This window comes from Trichoderma reesei (genome assembly GCF_000167675.1).
Source record: "Trichoderma reesei QM6a unplaced genomic scaffold TRIREscaffold_1, whole genome shotgun sequence".
Lineage (NCBI taxonomy): Eukaryota > Fungi > Ascomycota > Sordariomycetes > Hypocreales > Hypocreaceae > Trichoderma > Trichoderma reesei.
Genome location: NW_006711148.1, coordinates 1,514,364 through 1,529,059, shown reverse-complemented (window position 1 = coordinate 1,529,059; position 14,696 = coordinate 1,514,364). Strand labels below are relative to the sequence as shown.

At 55.3% G+C, this 14,696-nt stretch overlaps 5 protein-coding genes across 5 annotated transcripts; 2 read left to right on the top strand and 3 right to left on the bottom strand.

Annotated features, from left to right (window-relative positions):
- Positions 1-125: 125 nt before the first annotated feature.
- Positions 126-904, bottom strand: TRIREDRAFT_102769 (uncharacterized protein; the record flags this gene model as incomplete). Its single annotated transcript, XM_006961195.1, has 3 exons — positions 126-251; positions 423-719; positions 794-904. 3 exons carry the CDS (start codon positions 902-904, stop codon positions 126-128), a joined length of 534 nt encoding a protein of 177 aa, XP_006961257.1.
- Positions 905-1,931: 1,027 nt separating this feature from the next.
- On the bottom strand, positions 1,932-5,422 carry TRIREDRAFT_73963 (uncharacterized protein; the record flags this gene model as incomplete). Its single annotated transcript, XM_006961194.1, has 2 exons — positions 1,932-2,926; positions 3,001-5,422. 2 exons carry the CDS (start codon positions 5,420-5,422, stop codon positions 2,340-2,342), a joined length of 3,009 nt encoding a protein of 1,002 aa, XP_006961256.1. The 3' UTR covers positions 1,932-2,339.
- A 3,244-nt stretch (positions 5,423-8,666) lies between these two features.
- TRIREDRAFT_53468 (uncharacterized protein) lies at positions 8,667-9,898 on the top strand (the record flags this gene model as incomplete). The annotated part of the gene is made up of 4 exons (XM_006961615.1): positions 8,667-8,808; positions 8,866-9,047; positions 9,107-9,662; positions 9,729-9,898. 4 exons carry the CDS (start codon positions 8,667-8,669, stop codon positions 9,896-9,898), a joined length of 1,050 nt encoding a protein of 349 aa, XP_006961677.1.
- Positions 9,899-10,272: 374 nt separating this feature from the next.
- Positions 10,273-11,292, bottom strand: TRIREDRAFT_102766 (uncharacterized protein; the record flags this gene model as incomplete). The annotated part of the gene is made up of 3 exons (XM_006961193.1): positions 10,273-10,982; positions 11,054-11,174; positions 11,242-11,292. The coding sequence occupies 3 exons, from the start codon at positions 11,290-11,292 to the stop codon at positions 10,273-10,275; spliced, it is 882 nt and encodes a 293-aa protein (XP_006961255.1).
- Positions 11,293-12,505: 1,213 nt separating this feature from the next.
- Positions 12,506-14,468, top strand: TRIREDRAFT_73961 (uncharacterized protein; the record flags this gene model as incomplete). The annotated part of the gene is made up of 2 exons (XM_006961614.1): positions 12,506-13,480; positions 13,542-14,468. The coding sequence occupies 2 exons, from the start codon at positions 12,506-12,508 to the stop codon at positions 14,466-14,468; spliced, it is 1,902 nt and encodes a 633-aa protein (XP_006961676.1).
- Between the last annotated feature and the right edge of the window lie 228 nt (positions 14,469-14,696).

Below are 14,696 nucleotides of genomic sequence, written 5' to 3'. Positions count from 1 at the left end.
TGACTTGCAAGATGCTGCATGAACCGAAAAGCTGAGTGTGAGACTGTGCTCCATGAGAAAGGGACGAACAAGAGAGGCGCCAAAAATAAACGTGCATGCATCATTCTCTACTCTCACCAACCAACCTAACTTGACCTGCTAGCCTGCCAGCTCGACCTGAACAAGCTCGCCAGCTCCTCGGCCTTTGCCTGAGCCTTGAGCCTCTGCTGCAGGAAGCCACTGAGATCAGCCCAAAAGGCATCAGACTCGAGCTCCGCCTCGACCGTCTTCTCATCCGCCTGCGCCGTCGAGACCTTGCCCTCATCCGTATCCATCGCATCCCCCGCTCCCTTGTTCTTCTCCCCCGCGTCCCCTTCAGCAGCAGCAGCAGCAGCAGGAGGAGGAGGAGGCGGAATCGCCGCCGCACCCCCAATGACCATTACCGAAAACTCGATACTCCTGTCCTTGTCGCTAGCAAGCAGCTCCTTGAGCACCTTTGAATCGGCAACGGGCCGCTTATTCAGCAGGAGCTTCATCTTGTCCACGGGGATGCGCGTCTGCGCCTGGACGGCGGCCTTGAGGTCGATGACGGAGGTGCTCAGGGGCAAGGGCGGGAGGGAGATGTCGAGCGGGGGGTTGCGGAGGGATTTGAGGTGCACGGGGATGCTGGGCTCGGCGCCGGGGGGCAGGCGGGTTTGCGTTGGCTTGGACATGGGGACGGGCATGCGGGGGAGGATGTACTGCGGGATTCATGGTGTCAGTAAAGATTGTTGCATACACACACACAAGAGAGAGAGAGAGAGAGAGTACGTACGGGTGGTCGAGGGGGAAACGTCTTGGGATCCTCGACGTGGTCTGGGGAGAGCTTGATGGGGCGCGAGTCGAGCGACGTGAGGAACGTTTTTGCGAATGCGACTTCGGCCATTTTTGCGGTTTTTCTTCTATTTTTTCTCTCTGTTTGGATATATATGTGTGTATGTGTATATATAGATATGTCGTCTCTTTATAGGTGGCGTTGTCGCTGTATCCTGTACGATGCAACGGAGGAGAGGTTGCGTAGAAGAAGCTTTGTCGTTTTGCTGCAGAATCAATGAGAAAATGAGGGGGGGGTGGATGGATGGCGGGGTGGAATATGTAGCTTTCTGGTGCAACAGGTTGCGACTTGTCGGTTATGGCGAGGAGATGGCAAGAGTCTGGGATGCCGATTAAAAAGTATGAAGATGGAGAATACTTCCTCGAGAGGGAAAGTACTGTGGGATGGGCTTTGGTCGAAGCTTGTAGACTGAGGCTGGCGATGTCGTAGCTTTTGGAGGAACAAAGGTGGAACGTTGGTGACGAGCTTCGAGTCGGAGCTGGAATCACGTGGGGTTCGAACTTGAGCTGCAGAGGTACTACACGTTTGTAGAACCCCCACTACCAACGACTACATTCTGGTAGTAGTACCTAAACACCAAAAGAATCAAGGTAAAACATCGTCAACGAGACAATGCCCAAAATGCCATGAGCCCCTGAAACACCTTCTGAGCCACAGACACACTGACACGTATGCACTGGACGTCATACTTTCAACCCATTCCCGCCTTGCATATTCAACGAATGAGATAAACAAGAAGCGTATTCAGTAGCACAAAAACTTAGAATTTACACAAGAACTACCAAAGCTGCAAAGTGCAAAACTGCAAACAACTCCCTCCAACCCATCCCCATTTCCCATTTATTGATACATACAAAGCCTCAATACCTCCCTGCCTTTTTCCATCCCAAGCCCTTCCCCCCTCTTTCGTAACAGAAAATTCATTCCGTGTTGCATTCGTCATATATCATGTCGTCGTAAACAAGAAAAAAAAAACATCTACCGGCGATTTGCAGCGCCGTATCCGTGTTTTTTGCTTTTTCTTTTCTAATCGCGATATTCCCCACGGTTATGCGTGTGCCCGCCCAGTCATGAACCAACAACCACCATTGCCTGCCCTGGCGATAGAAAGTAGGCCGATGTGGTCGTCAACCAAACAGTTGTCCCAACGCCCGAAAGCAAACGCAAATAAACAACGATACTGCGCAAAAAGATGAGATATCGGGAACAAGTAACAAACAAAAACAAGAAACAGGCACACTATACTCTGTCTCAACCGCTTGCCCCTCTCCGAACACGTATTTCGCGGGCTGTGGTAACCAAGGCGTATTAAAACATGTAATGCAATTGCCAACGTATAGCAACGAGCAATGCAACAACAGCAGCAGGATAAAGGTAGTAGAAGAAAAGGATGAAACAACAATAGCAAAAGACAAGTATCAGATGGTCCAGGATGGGTTCAGTCAACAGCTGAGCAAAGAGCCTCACACGTTGCATCTGGCTGGCTTTACCTGGCTCCGCTCGGCATGGCAAAGTCGTCAAATTGAATGACAAGCTCGCGAATGGTCCATCGCCAGGCCTCTCGGTCGCGAGGGGCGTGGCTTGTCCACTTCTCGCACTTCTTACGCCACCTCTCCTCTTCTTCGCGCTGTCTCCGGATGAATTCGGGGCCAACGTCAAACTCCTCGCCCACCAGCCAGTCATCCTTAATGTCGCTGGCGTGACCTTCGCGCTCATCGGTGACAGTGGTGTCTTCGAGGTCGGGAATGTCCTTGAAGACATCCTCCTCCTCCTCGAAGCCGTTGAAGTTGTCCAGGCTGTCAGTGGCCTCTGACGGTGCCATGCTCTGAGGGCCGAGCTTCAGCCAGCACATGTTCTGAGGGTCAAACACCATGCCGCCAACCACTTGCACACCTTTAGTGGTGCTGATGTTGGTGATGAGAGCAGGCCGAGGCGCCGTCGGCTCCTTGTCTCTGGCCAAGCGGAGGGGCGCCGAGTTAGACGACGGCGTTGTCGACCCATCAAACGCGTTGAGAACGTTCTCATTTCCTTCCCAGCGGTATGTGTCCGCGTTGTAAAACATCCCTTTGACGACTAGACGGGGCGAGACTGTCAGACACGCATTCACACAAAGACAAAAAAAAAAAAAAAAACGGGAAGATACATACCTTTGGATTCTTTGCCGCCGCTCAAGTTCGAGATGAGATGTGGCTTCAGCTGCGGGGGCCGCTTCAGCTTCTTGGCCCGAACTGTGGACTGGGAGTGGGAGGACTGCTGAGCATTGCTTCGCGTTGGCGCTCGCTGAGCAGAAACCGAAGCCAGCGGCCCGCCGCTGGGCGTCCGGTGGGCGAGAGCAGTCTCGCGCGCGATACGGCTGGCCGCGGTGTCGCGCGCAAAGCTAGGGGTATACGAGCCCCGTGCCGCCGTGGGCGCCGCGTTCCACGGGGAGGGTGTCTTGTTTCGATCAACGGCGTGCGCAGCCGATGGCGCTGGCGCTTGTGGCGATCTGCGAAGAGCTTTGGCTCCGCCAGCAGACGGCTGCTTCAGGAAACGGCTCTCCGTCTCCTTGGACGTTGGAAGATCGTCAAAGGCGTCCAGCTCGTGGCCATCGCCGAAGTTCTGCTTCCTCTTGGGCCTGTTCAGGCGTCCCCATGTATCCTCCTTCAAGCGGTGTGGGCTAGGGGACTGCAGGCCGGGCCTTGCAAACGACCGGGATGTAGGGCGGGCATCGGTGGCATTGTCCGGTTCGTAGCGGCGATACTGTCGCACGGCCTTGGAAGCGGCATGCTGCGATTGCGAATGGGACGCTCCCGCGGGGATGAATGGTATCGAGTTCTTTCTCGCTTGTCCGGGGCTCTCACTAGTGGGCTTCTGACGGTCCTGTGGCGTCTTGGGTCGGGCCAGGCCCGTCTCGGTGCGCGACGATGGCCTCTCAGCACGGCCGGCGATGGGCTTGGTAGCGGTCGTCGGAGGGTTTCGAGATCGCACCGTCGCCAAGGAGCGTTTTTGTCTGAGAAGGTGAGAGGTTGTCGCGGGAGGATCGCTCCTCGAGGTAGAGAACTGGGGTCGGGATAGCTCTGCCCTGCGAGGGGCCGGGGCAATCGAAAAGGTAGCGGAAGTAGGCGTAGGGAGGCTCGTGACGGACAGCTGGTTGGCAGCGTGGCCAAGACGGGACTGAGGTCGACGGGGTACCCGGTGCGGGATCGGCCCGCCACTCTCAGAGACGGGCTCGAGGGCCGTGGAATGGGACCTCTCATGGTTGTTGAGGCGTGGGATCCGCGTCTGGGGCGGCATGGGCTTGTTGCTGAACGTCAGTGTCACGGACGTCTTGGGGCGGGCAGGGTTGGTGAGCCGGCTGTCCTTGACCTTGATATTCCGATGCATGGTGAGCTTGCCAGCGTCAAACACATTGCCATCGCCAATATCAAGCCCCTCGAGAAAGTCCTGCTGCTCCACTTCTGCCGCAGCAAGTAGCTTCTTCGGGGGTGCTGCTGCTTCGGCGGGTGGCTCTTCCGGTATGTCTTCCGGCGGTGGGTTCGTCTTCCGCAGCTGCAGCCTCTCCTGGAAGTTGAGATGGCCGGGAGGCAGCACGAGGCCGTCAAACGTCTCGTCCTCGCTCTCTACCGTAAAGGTGCTCGAGAGGCTGGGGCTCATGGCCGAGACGGACGAGCTCCGGGTCGACCTAGCATCTCGTCGCGTGCCGCCATATCGAGTGCCGAGACTGCTTCCCTCGCCCCAGTCAATGTCGTCCGACAGCGAGAACGGCGCCCTGGGTATGTCCCTCCTGGCAGACAGCCTAAGCGTGCCGTCGGACGGGAGCTCCAGGTCTTGCTCAAAGTCGTCTTCATTCAGCAGCGGCTCCTTTGACACGACAGGCACAAGGGGCTTGGGGGGCGTCACGAAGGGGAGCAGCTGGGGTGGCCTCGTCTTGGCCACCTTGATGGTGTCAAAGCCGTCGCCAAAGAAGTCATCTTCCTCATCCTCCGTGTCTCGAAACCTGTCCAAGCTAAGGGCGGCGGACAGGACGCTCGAGTTGGACATGATGGAGCTCCGCCGGCTGTCCCTGGCCGACTTGGACGCCTTCTTGGGGCTGTTGTGCATCGAGCCTCCGCTGACATGGCGCAGGGTCTCTGGGAAGTCGGCGTGCGTCCGCGGCTTCATCTGGAGCCCCTGGGGCCCGTCGGGCAGCTCCAGGTCGTTCTCCCAGTCCTCGTCGATGGTCTTGCGCATCTTCTTGCCGCCGAGCCTCTTGATGGTGCCTCCGGTCAAGGCCGACGACGGCACGTTCTTGGGCAAGGGTATTCCAGCCCTCTCGGCGGCGGCGATGGCGGCCATGGTCGATCGCTCATCGTCGGCTGGGAGGTGGACGTGCTGCTCCTCCCCATACGCCGAGTCCAGATCGGAGCGCAGCGAAATGTGGGACGAGGTGGAATCGCGTCGACGTGGTTGTGCATTGGTAGTACTACCGGCAGCAGTGACAGCGGCAGGCCGAAGGCTCAACTCGTCTCCGTCCACGATGAAATCGTCATCGTCCCAGTTCTCAATCTCGGCCTCCACTGGCTGTCTGGGCTTTAGCCGCAGCGGCTCCATATTTCTGGCTGGTCAAGCTGCGGTTGTGATGCGTCTCCTTAGGTACTGTGTAATACTTGTAAGTGTGCAAGGTACTTTGACGCTGTTTTGCGTTGGTCTTTGGGTTGTAATCGCGTGTCGTAAACAAAAGGCAGCATGCAGGCCGCTCGGGTGGCGTGGGTAAATGGACCTGGAGTCGCTCGGGATAGGTTCGTCGTGGCCGGTCGCGACAGCAATTGGGCGGAGAAGCATAGAGATCCAAGGGAAGCCGTTCAATAGCAGCCGTCCATAATACGCGCCAGCATCGCTGGGGGTTATTTTCCCTTCCCCAAGGATCCCAGAGCCGCAGGTCACAGGTCGCCCGCGGATTATGACGTGGCAGTCAGTCGGCAGCGGTGCGAGGGCGGCTTATTCGTCCAGTCCAGCACAGGAAAAAAAAAACAACAAGGTCGGGGGATTTTGCTGGTCGCTATGGGGGGTGCGCACAATAACAGCAAGTCGTTTGGTTTCAGCAGCTCGATGTTGATTGATGCGCTCAAGAGTCGGTGCACGTGGCAGAAAGGAGAAGAAAAAGCACGGGGATGCGATGCAAAAAAGCTGCTCTGATGAGTCGATGATGCAGGCCGATGACTTCTGACTGCTGGAGGCGTCGACGATCGTTGTTCTTAGGCGGGTGCGCGATAAGGTGGATGATGTTGTTGATGTTGTCAGCGGCAATTGATTGGGCGCAGCTGGTGTTGCGAAGGCGAAACAGAAGAAGGCTGGGGGCTGCGTTGTGGCCAGTGGCTGGTGCTGGTGCTGGTGCTGGTGCTGGTGCTGGTGCTGGTGCTGCCTGTCTGGTCGGGTGCCTGTGCCTGTGCCGCTGCAACGCTGTAACGTGCTGTGGGCTGGCGAGGATCAGGGTCCCGTCTGTGGTGAGGGGCCGCCTGCTGGAGATTTCAGTGAGGTGCCGCCTGTGGTCGAGCGAACGCCAGGGCCAACGCAGTTCCACCGGCAAGGAATTTGACTCTGCTCTTCAGCCCGCTCGAGGCACTCGACTGCTGCTGCTGCTGCTATTAGTAGCACGAGTCCTCCCTTATGAGTACCTAGTACCCTGCAACACCGAGGAGATGGAGCTGGAAGCGAATCGAGACGCCGTCCCTGGTCGTGAACGAGGGCAGTAATGCAACGTATATCTCGTCTGGGTCACGGAGATGGAGCCAAACGAAACGAAAAGGATCCCGCGCACTGGCAGCGCAGGACGCTCAAGTTGTTTTATATCCGCCCCTTTTTTTTCTCTCTCGCTCTTCTTGTCCGTTCATCTCATTTCAGATACGCGCTCTGGCCCGGTTCTCAACACCAGTTGGCCTTTTTTCTTTTTTGCCTCTCGCCTCCCAAAAATTTCCCTCGTACCCTCACGGAACGATGGATTGTCATGGATAACCCCTACTCGGCGCCCGTAGCCTCTTCGCTAACCCATGATCTGTTGTTATTGGAGGTGGAGTCGCTGCCGGACTCACGATCCTCATCCTAATCTCGCCGCGGTGCTGTGCATGAAATTGGCTGGAGGGCTACTCCGTATCTGTCCATCCGCCCACCCTGTGCCTGGGCGTCCTCGTCTCCTGATGACGCCTCACCTGCAGCCGACCTCTGGTTGCTCTCTGCTAGCATTACCACGACAACCGCCAGAGGACCCCCAGCCCGCAATCCCGGCACCATTCTCCAGCCCACTCCGACAGGCCGCCAATCATACGCGCGGGCCACTGTTGGTGCTGGGTGGACAATTGTAAGAATCTGCTGAGTGGAGAGGGAGATCGGGAAGCAGGGCCCTTGGCTGGAGCGTCTCGTGCATGCAAAGCACGCCAATGCATATGCGTAGCGAGTCCGGAGCGCGGGAAGCACAGAGCACCGAGCATGGCTTGGGGGACGAGGCGAGGCGATCCTGAGCCGGGCTGCTTGGTTGAGGCCCTGCCGCCATCATGTCATGTCGAGGGCAGCAAACATGGGCGTGGAGCACGGGGTTGCCACCTAGCCAAGTCGTGCCCGTTTGCTTGTAATCTCAAAGACGGGATTCTTTCCTTTTCTTCATCCAGATACTACGTATCAACAAGTGTGTGTGTTGAAATCTGGGCCGCCTGGCTTCACGAGCGTGAATTGGCAGCCCGAAGTGGACATCATTGATGTTTACTCTCGTCCCGCAAACGTGGCCTAGCTGCATTGGGCGGTAGTTGGGCGCTGCCGCGGCCTCTACACCCAAAACATGACGACTTCCAGCGGCCAGCTCGTCCACCAAGACCCTCCGGCCGACGGCTGGACATTGGGTTTAATTTCCCACGCGTGCAAAGAGCTCCGGACCCCCCGTATTTCCTGCGTGGACGACGCACTTGGCACGCCTTTCTGGACGGGTTGATGCTGGCCGCGATGCGAAACCAACAAGAAACGAGTTAGGCGTGGGCAGATATTATTGCTGCTGCTGCTACCCAACGACTCGGTACGGGGTTTACCTACTTACTTGGTGCTTGGAGCAGGGGATGGTTGATCCGTATCGCGAATACGAAAGGATGTTGTGAATATCTTTGTGCTTCTTATGATTGTTCCGAGCACAACATGTGCAAGCTGTATTAATACAATTCCCACTGATACAGCTACTTTGCGGTTGTTCTGCTGGCTTACACGGCCACCCGATCTGGTACGCATCCCAAGTAGGTACTTAGCAGTACCCAAAAGAGCTTCAGCCGAAGCCTGCGCCACAACAAGCCACGTCGAGCTTGTACCCGTACCTGCAGCTGAAGCTCCAGTTCCAGCTCCAGCTCCAGCTCCCTGGCCACAGCTGCCTGCAGTGGATTACAGTGGACTGGATCAGATCCATGGAATGCTCCCAACATTGAACTCTGCCTGCTCCCGCTTGACGCTAATCAAGCCGCAAGGCTGCCATGCAACTGAACCTCCACCGCGTTGAAGAATCACGACTGTTTGCCTGTAAGACACGAACCACGTTGATTGTTCCAGAATACATAAGGACTCACTCCCAAGGGTGCAAATTTGCCAGACTTTTCCCGCCTCATCTAGCTTTGGTGATTCTTGCCCTCGTTTTCCCTACAGCCGTGCGTTGCGATAAACCTTCCACACATCGCCATCATCATCGTTGCGTCTTAGCTTCAATCCTTCTTTAGCACTTCTTGAACATTCACCTTGAACGAGGAAAATTCACCAGACTGCGTCTCATCAGACCCACCGTCTCGCTGTTTGGATCAGTCGCCGACAAGCAACACACTTGCGATTAGACATGACCGCGTCACGAGTCATCAAGCTCCCTCGGGACGACGACGAATCCGCCTATGTTCTTATCCAGGTCGTTCAAAAGGGCTCTAAACCCTTGGACGTGAAGCTCGTTGGAACAGAAGGCGCAGCTCCATATGCGACAACTTGTATGGCTCCCTCTCATAACACCGTCAACACCACACCGCTTATTGACTCTCCCTCAGTGAAACATGATCGCGTGTCTTCGCTACGAGTTGCAAACTGTCCCGTCTCCGAGTCGGAATGGCAGACAATATTACAATCTTTGTTCGATTTACAGCCAGCTGGGGATATACAAGCCACAGCTAGCATCAAAGGCGAGGCTTCGCTCTCTATCACGGTTCGAAAGCGAGTGCAAGGAATCACAGTATGAATCTCACAAGCACGTATTCATCGCATATGATAGTCCTAACCTCTCTCATACAGCAACGACTCGGCTCGATAGATCTCAAGTACAACGAAAACGAAGGCATCGAGCTCTTTGAATGGTGTGCCGACTCAATCGATGCACTGGCACAGAGCAAACAAGCCCTCGCCGAAGCCACCACTCATGCAACGGAGCTTGAAAGTACCGTGAAAGAACTCAAGACACAGCTAGACGAGCTGGTAACGTCGAAACAAGAAGACGAAACAGCGCTGCTTATGAAGTTTAGAGACCTACTCAATGAGAAGAAGGTGAAGATACGGGAGCAACAAAAGATCCTCACTACCGGCTCGTTCCAAAACAGCCAGCCAGCATCGCAACGGGCCCCTCAGCAGGTCGAGTCTGGGCCATCTCACGCCCCTGCCCCGTCCAGGCCTAGGAAACGAAAAGTCGAATCCCCGCGGCGCGATGCAGAAGAGGCGGAGGAAGACGACGAGATGGAGCTGGACAATATCAAGGTCGAGCCCCAGAGCAGCGACCCGGAGGACACTCCAGAAGACACGGCATCTACTGCTAGCGAGGATGAGGACGAAGGCGATGACCGGGGCAATAATGCTGGTAGTGCAAGATCTGGTGGACGCTCTAAGCCTACGCCCAAAGCTGCGTCCAAGGCTGCGGCCAAAGCAACCCCCAAGGCAACCCCCAAGGCACCATCCAAAGCACCGCCTCCCACCAAGAAAGCGGATGAACAGCCACCCGCTCCGAGGCACCTCCCCTTTACAAGAAACGCAAAGGCGACCCCGGCGAAAGCACCAGAGGCAGATATCGAGACAGAATCCGACGATGAGCTATGAATGGATGAGTGTGAAGAGTCAGGGAATTATGATTCCTCAACAGGGCACAATGGTGTTATCGTTCACGGCGCATTGCCACTTTGCATGAAAGGACTGGACATTATGACTTGCATATCCGTTTGAGTTTAGCTACTGCTTTTCAATACTTTTTCACCATGCGTTACCATCCCAAGGACCTTAATTTCCGTCTTCAGTCACGTTGAAAGGATTCCCGACAGCACCTAAGCACACTGATGAAACGATGCAACAGTTATGGTGACCAACTCGGGTCAGCTTACAAGCCTTAGCGAACGTCTGCACTCGCCATCGATGACTCTAATTCTATGTCTAAAACAGACGGCTGCTTTCAACAATGTCGGTTCAAAACATACAATCTACCTCCTATCATCCTTGGCAAACTTGTCATTCCAGAATGCCCGGTAGTGGTGCTTGTTTCCCTCCTCCGAAATCTCCTTCACCTCATCCTCCTCCAGCGAGAACTTGGGAAGCCTCTCGAGGTAGCCCTTCAACCGCGACTCCTTGGAGCTGGTTGTGAGCGTGACGATCCCCTGGTCAAGGACCCATCGGAGGCCGACGTCAGAGTCAGTGACGCCGTACTTCTCCGCCAGCCTTTGGTAGACGGGCACCACGGGGCCACCCTGCGCCCTGGTAATAGGCACCAAGGGGCCGTACGAGGCAATGGCGATATTATGCTTCTTGTGGAAGGCAACGAGGTCGCCGTGTTGCAGATACGGGTGGTACTCGATCTGGTTGATCGCGGGAGGGACCTTTGCCGTCTTGAGGATTGCCTCGAGGTGCTCCTGGAGGAAGTTGGACACGCCAATGGACTTTGCGCGGCCGGAAGCCTTGATGGCCTCTAGATCGGCCCATTTCTGCTGCAGCTCCTCGTCGCTTTCGGCAAAGAAGGGGCCGTGGATGAGGTACAGGTCGACGTAGTCCAGGCCGAGCTTCTTCAGTGACAGGACAAATGCCTCTTCGGTGTCCTTCTTCTCCGTGGCGCTGATCTTGGTGGTGACAAAGAGCTTTTCTCGGGGGACGCCTGATGCCTTGATGGCGGCACCGAGCTCCTCCTCATTTCCATATACTGAATGTTGACAGAGGGATTGCGGTCAGAAACAAATCACCAGCTTCAGGGTATATCAGACGTTGGCACACCTTCAGCACCGTCGAGGTGGTAGTAGCCAATCTCAATGGCCCTTTTGGTGAGGTCAACCAGCTCTTGATCCAGAGGTCCTCGGTTGCGCTTGAATCGGGCGGTTCCGAGACCATATCCGAGCTGCCAACCGGGTCAATACATGAGTCGGCACAACTTGACGCCGAACAAAAAGAACAAGCACGCATACCAGAGGAATCTCGTTGCCGTCGTTGAGCTTCAAGTTGGGCGGGAACGACATCTTGGCGGCTGTGGCACTGAATGACCTGGAATCAAATCGTAGAGGCTGTCGGGGCGCAACTTTGAATCGTAGAGAGAGGGAGGGGATTCGAGTCCATGAGCAGCAGCAGCTGGACCTACTTATAAGTGGAGGTCCGAGATGCGTCAATCTGGCTGTTTGGTGCATGATGGCGTGCAACTACCCCGCCGATGATAAATGCGGTTTGTAGCTGCTCTATTGGGATGCGAGAGGAGTTGCGAGTGGTGGTTTATAAATCTTTCTATCAGCTCCTATCAGGGTGTGTCTGAAGGTTGGGGAGGAAATAGTCCGTCACTTGCTTCCATCGCCTAGGTACCTTATGTCGCTTCTAACAGGATTACCTCAAAGGGGGGGTAATAGGCACAGAAGTTGATATTTTGTGGTGAACTAGTAGGTGTGTGGACTCTGTCAAGCCGCCTGTTGTGTAGATTGTCACACACCATCTCTGTCATGGTGTTGTCTATTCATGAACCACACCTTGTCTTCTTGGAACCAACTGGATCCTCTCGGCTTTTGCCTGCCGCATGCACTCTGTTCTCCCCATGGTCAATCACTGTGTATGCAATTACAATACATGATGAGGTTGAAGCTAAGGCCTGTCACGCCATATTGTTAGCTTGATTGCAATTACCTAGGTAAGTAGTAATAATTTTGCAGGGTAGGGAGTGATAACTATGGGGGAAGTTGAGTGAGGCCAGATTGGCGTGCTATTACCTTAAACAGCGTCCTCGTTCGTGATTGATCATTACTCTAGAAGGCTATCAAAATCGATCCATCTAGGCATGTTCTTTAACAAGATCCTCCTCATGAACTTCATCGTCATAGTACATGCAATTGCCACTCGGCAACCTCTTTCTCGGAGGTCCGACATGCAGGACAGGTTGCTCCGCGGCTTACAATAGACACATGGATGGTGGGGCCAAAGAAGTGCATGTCGCAGCCATGAGCTCGGTGATGTCACGGAACGGCAACCTCCAACCTCTGCGGCTCGCCACTAATATCCGAATATAAGCGCCCGAGTCGCCTTCAAGCTGCAGCCCTGGTACCTACCAATCGTCCGAAATTGTCTCTCATGCTGCAAAGACAACTCCATGCGAGCTGTTTTACACAGGGAACTCTGCCGCTGAGGATCCTCGGCGCATCATCGTCCTCAACACGACAATCTCTTCGATATCGTCGCGGAAGCACGCGGACCATGGCCTCGTCCGAGAAGCCGTTTCAGGGCGTTTCGCTGGCTGATCTGCCCAAATCATGGAACTTCACAGACAAGTTGCCCCCGGACCTGGCCTTCCCAACCCCGGCAGCTTCTCACAAGACTCCACGAGATGAAATCACACCTCGTCTCGTCCGCGGCGCCCTCTTCACCTGGGTGCGACCCGCTCCCCAGCAAGACCCAGAGCTGTTGGCTGTGAGCCCTGCAGCTCTGCGGGACATTGGAATCAAGCAAGACGAAGCAAAAACCGAAGACTTCCGGCAGTTTGTAGCTGGTAACAAGCTATATGGCTGGGACGAGACAAAGCTCGAAGGCGGGTATCCTTGGGCGCAATGCTACGGAGGCTTTCAGTTTGGCCAGTGGGCGGGACAGCTTGGCGATGGAAGAGCCATCTCGCTCTTTGAAGCAACCAATCCGGCTACCAATGTGCGATATGAGCTGCAACTCAAGGGAGCCGGCTTGACTCCATATTCTCGCTTTGCTGATGGAAAGGCCGTGCTGAGATCCAGCATCCGCGAATTTATCGTTTCCGAGGCGCTCAATGCGCTGGGGATACCTACGACCAGGGCACTGTCCCTGACCTTGCTCCCCCATTCCAATGTCCTGAGAGAGAGGGTTGAGCCTGGGGCCATAGTGCTGCGGTTCGCCCAATCATGGCTGCGGCTCGGCACCTTTGATCTGCTACGCGCGAGAGGGGATCGCGAACTTATCAGGAAGCTCGCAACTTACATTGCGGAAGACGTCTTTGGCGGCTGGGAGACGCTGCCTGGACGGTTAGAAACACCCGAAGAACCTGCCAAATCACCGCCTCCTAAGCGCGGAATATCAGCCTCTGACGTCGAGGGGCCCAGCAATGCTGCCGAAAATAGGTTCCAGCGGCTGTACAGAGAAATTGTGAGGCGAAACGCCGTGACTGTGGCCCATTGGCAGGCATATGGTTTCATGAACGGTGTCTTGGTATGCATTACCTCACCCTGCAACTGACCCTTGACAAGGCTTCTACTAACACCATTGGCAGAACACCGACAACACCTCCGTATACGGCCTGTCAATGGACTATGGGCCGTTTGCGTTCATGGACAACTTTGATCCATCATACACTCCGAATCACGACGATCACTTGCTGCGGTACAGCTACAAGAATCAGCCTACAATCATATGGTGGAACCTCGTGAGACTTGGCGAGGCTCTTGGAGAGCTTATCGGTATCGGAGCTCAGGTTGACGACGATACCTTCATCAACAAGGGCATAGAAGAAGAGCAAGAGAAGGACTTGGTTGAGCGAGCGGAGAATTTGATCTCGCAGGCCGGAGAGGAATTCAAAGCCGTCTTCCTGAACGAATACAAGCGACTCATGACGGCGAGAATTGGCCTGCGCAACTTTAAGGAAGGGGACTTTGAAGAGCTCTTCAGCGAAGTGCTCGATACGATGGAGGGGTTGGAGCTGGATTTCAACCACTTCTTCCGCCGGCTGAGCTCCATCAGACTGGCAGATATTGCAGAGGCAAAGGATAGAAAAGAAAAAGCCGCCATCTTTTTCCACAAAGAAGGGCCGCCCGTTGTTGGAGAGGAAGCTGGGAAGGACATGATTGCCACTTGGCTTGAGAAGTGGCGTGCGCGTGTTCTCGAAGACTGGGGACAAGAGTCGTCCGAAGCCCTGTCCGAAGACGAAGACGCCGAGAGGATCCGGGCCATGAAGCAGGTCAACCCCAACTTTATCCCTCGAGGCTGGATCTTGGACGAAGTGATACGGCGCGTCGAGAAAGAAGGCGAGAGAAAAGTCCTGGACCGTCTCATGCACATGGCCCTACACCCGTTTGAAGACTCGTGGGACGGAGCCACGATCGACGGAGTCGAGTATAAGGGCGATCGAGAGGAGGAGCAACGATGGGTTGGCGACGTGCCCAAGTTTGAGCGGGCCCTGCAGTGCAGCTGCAGTTCATAGACGGTAACGGTCTACATACAGTTCAAGTTACATCTGCACGTCATCGACTGTAATGTAAAAGCAGCCATGTCGGCGCTTCTACGGCATGTCAGGATTTTACATGGTGATATGTTACGACCGGCGGTAAGAGGCAATGTTCATCGAGACGAAAAACTTCTCTCCCCTGCTTCCATAATCGGCGTAGATGTTTCTTCTGGAGCACAAGATAGAGGAGGACTCGACGGAGGC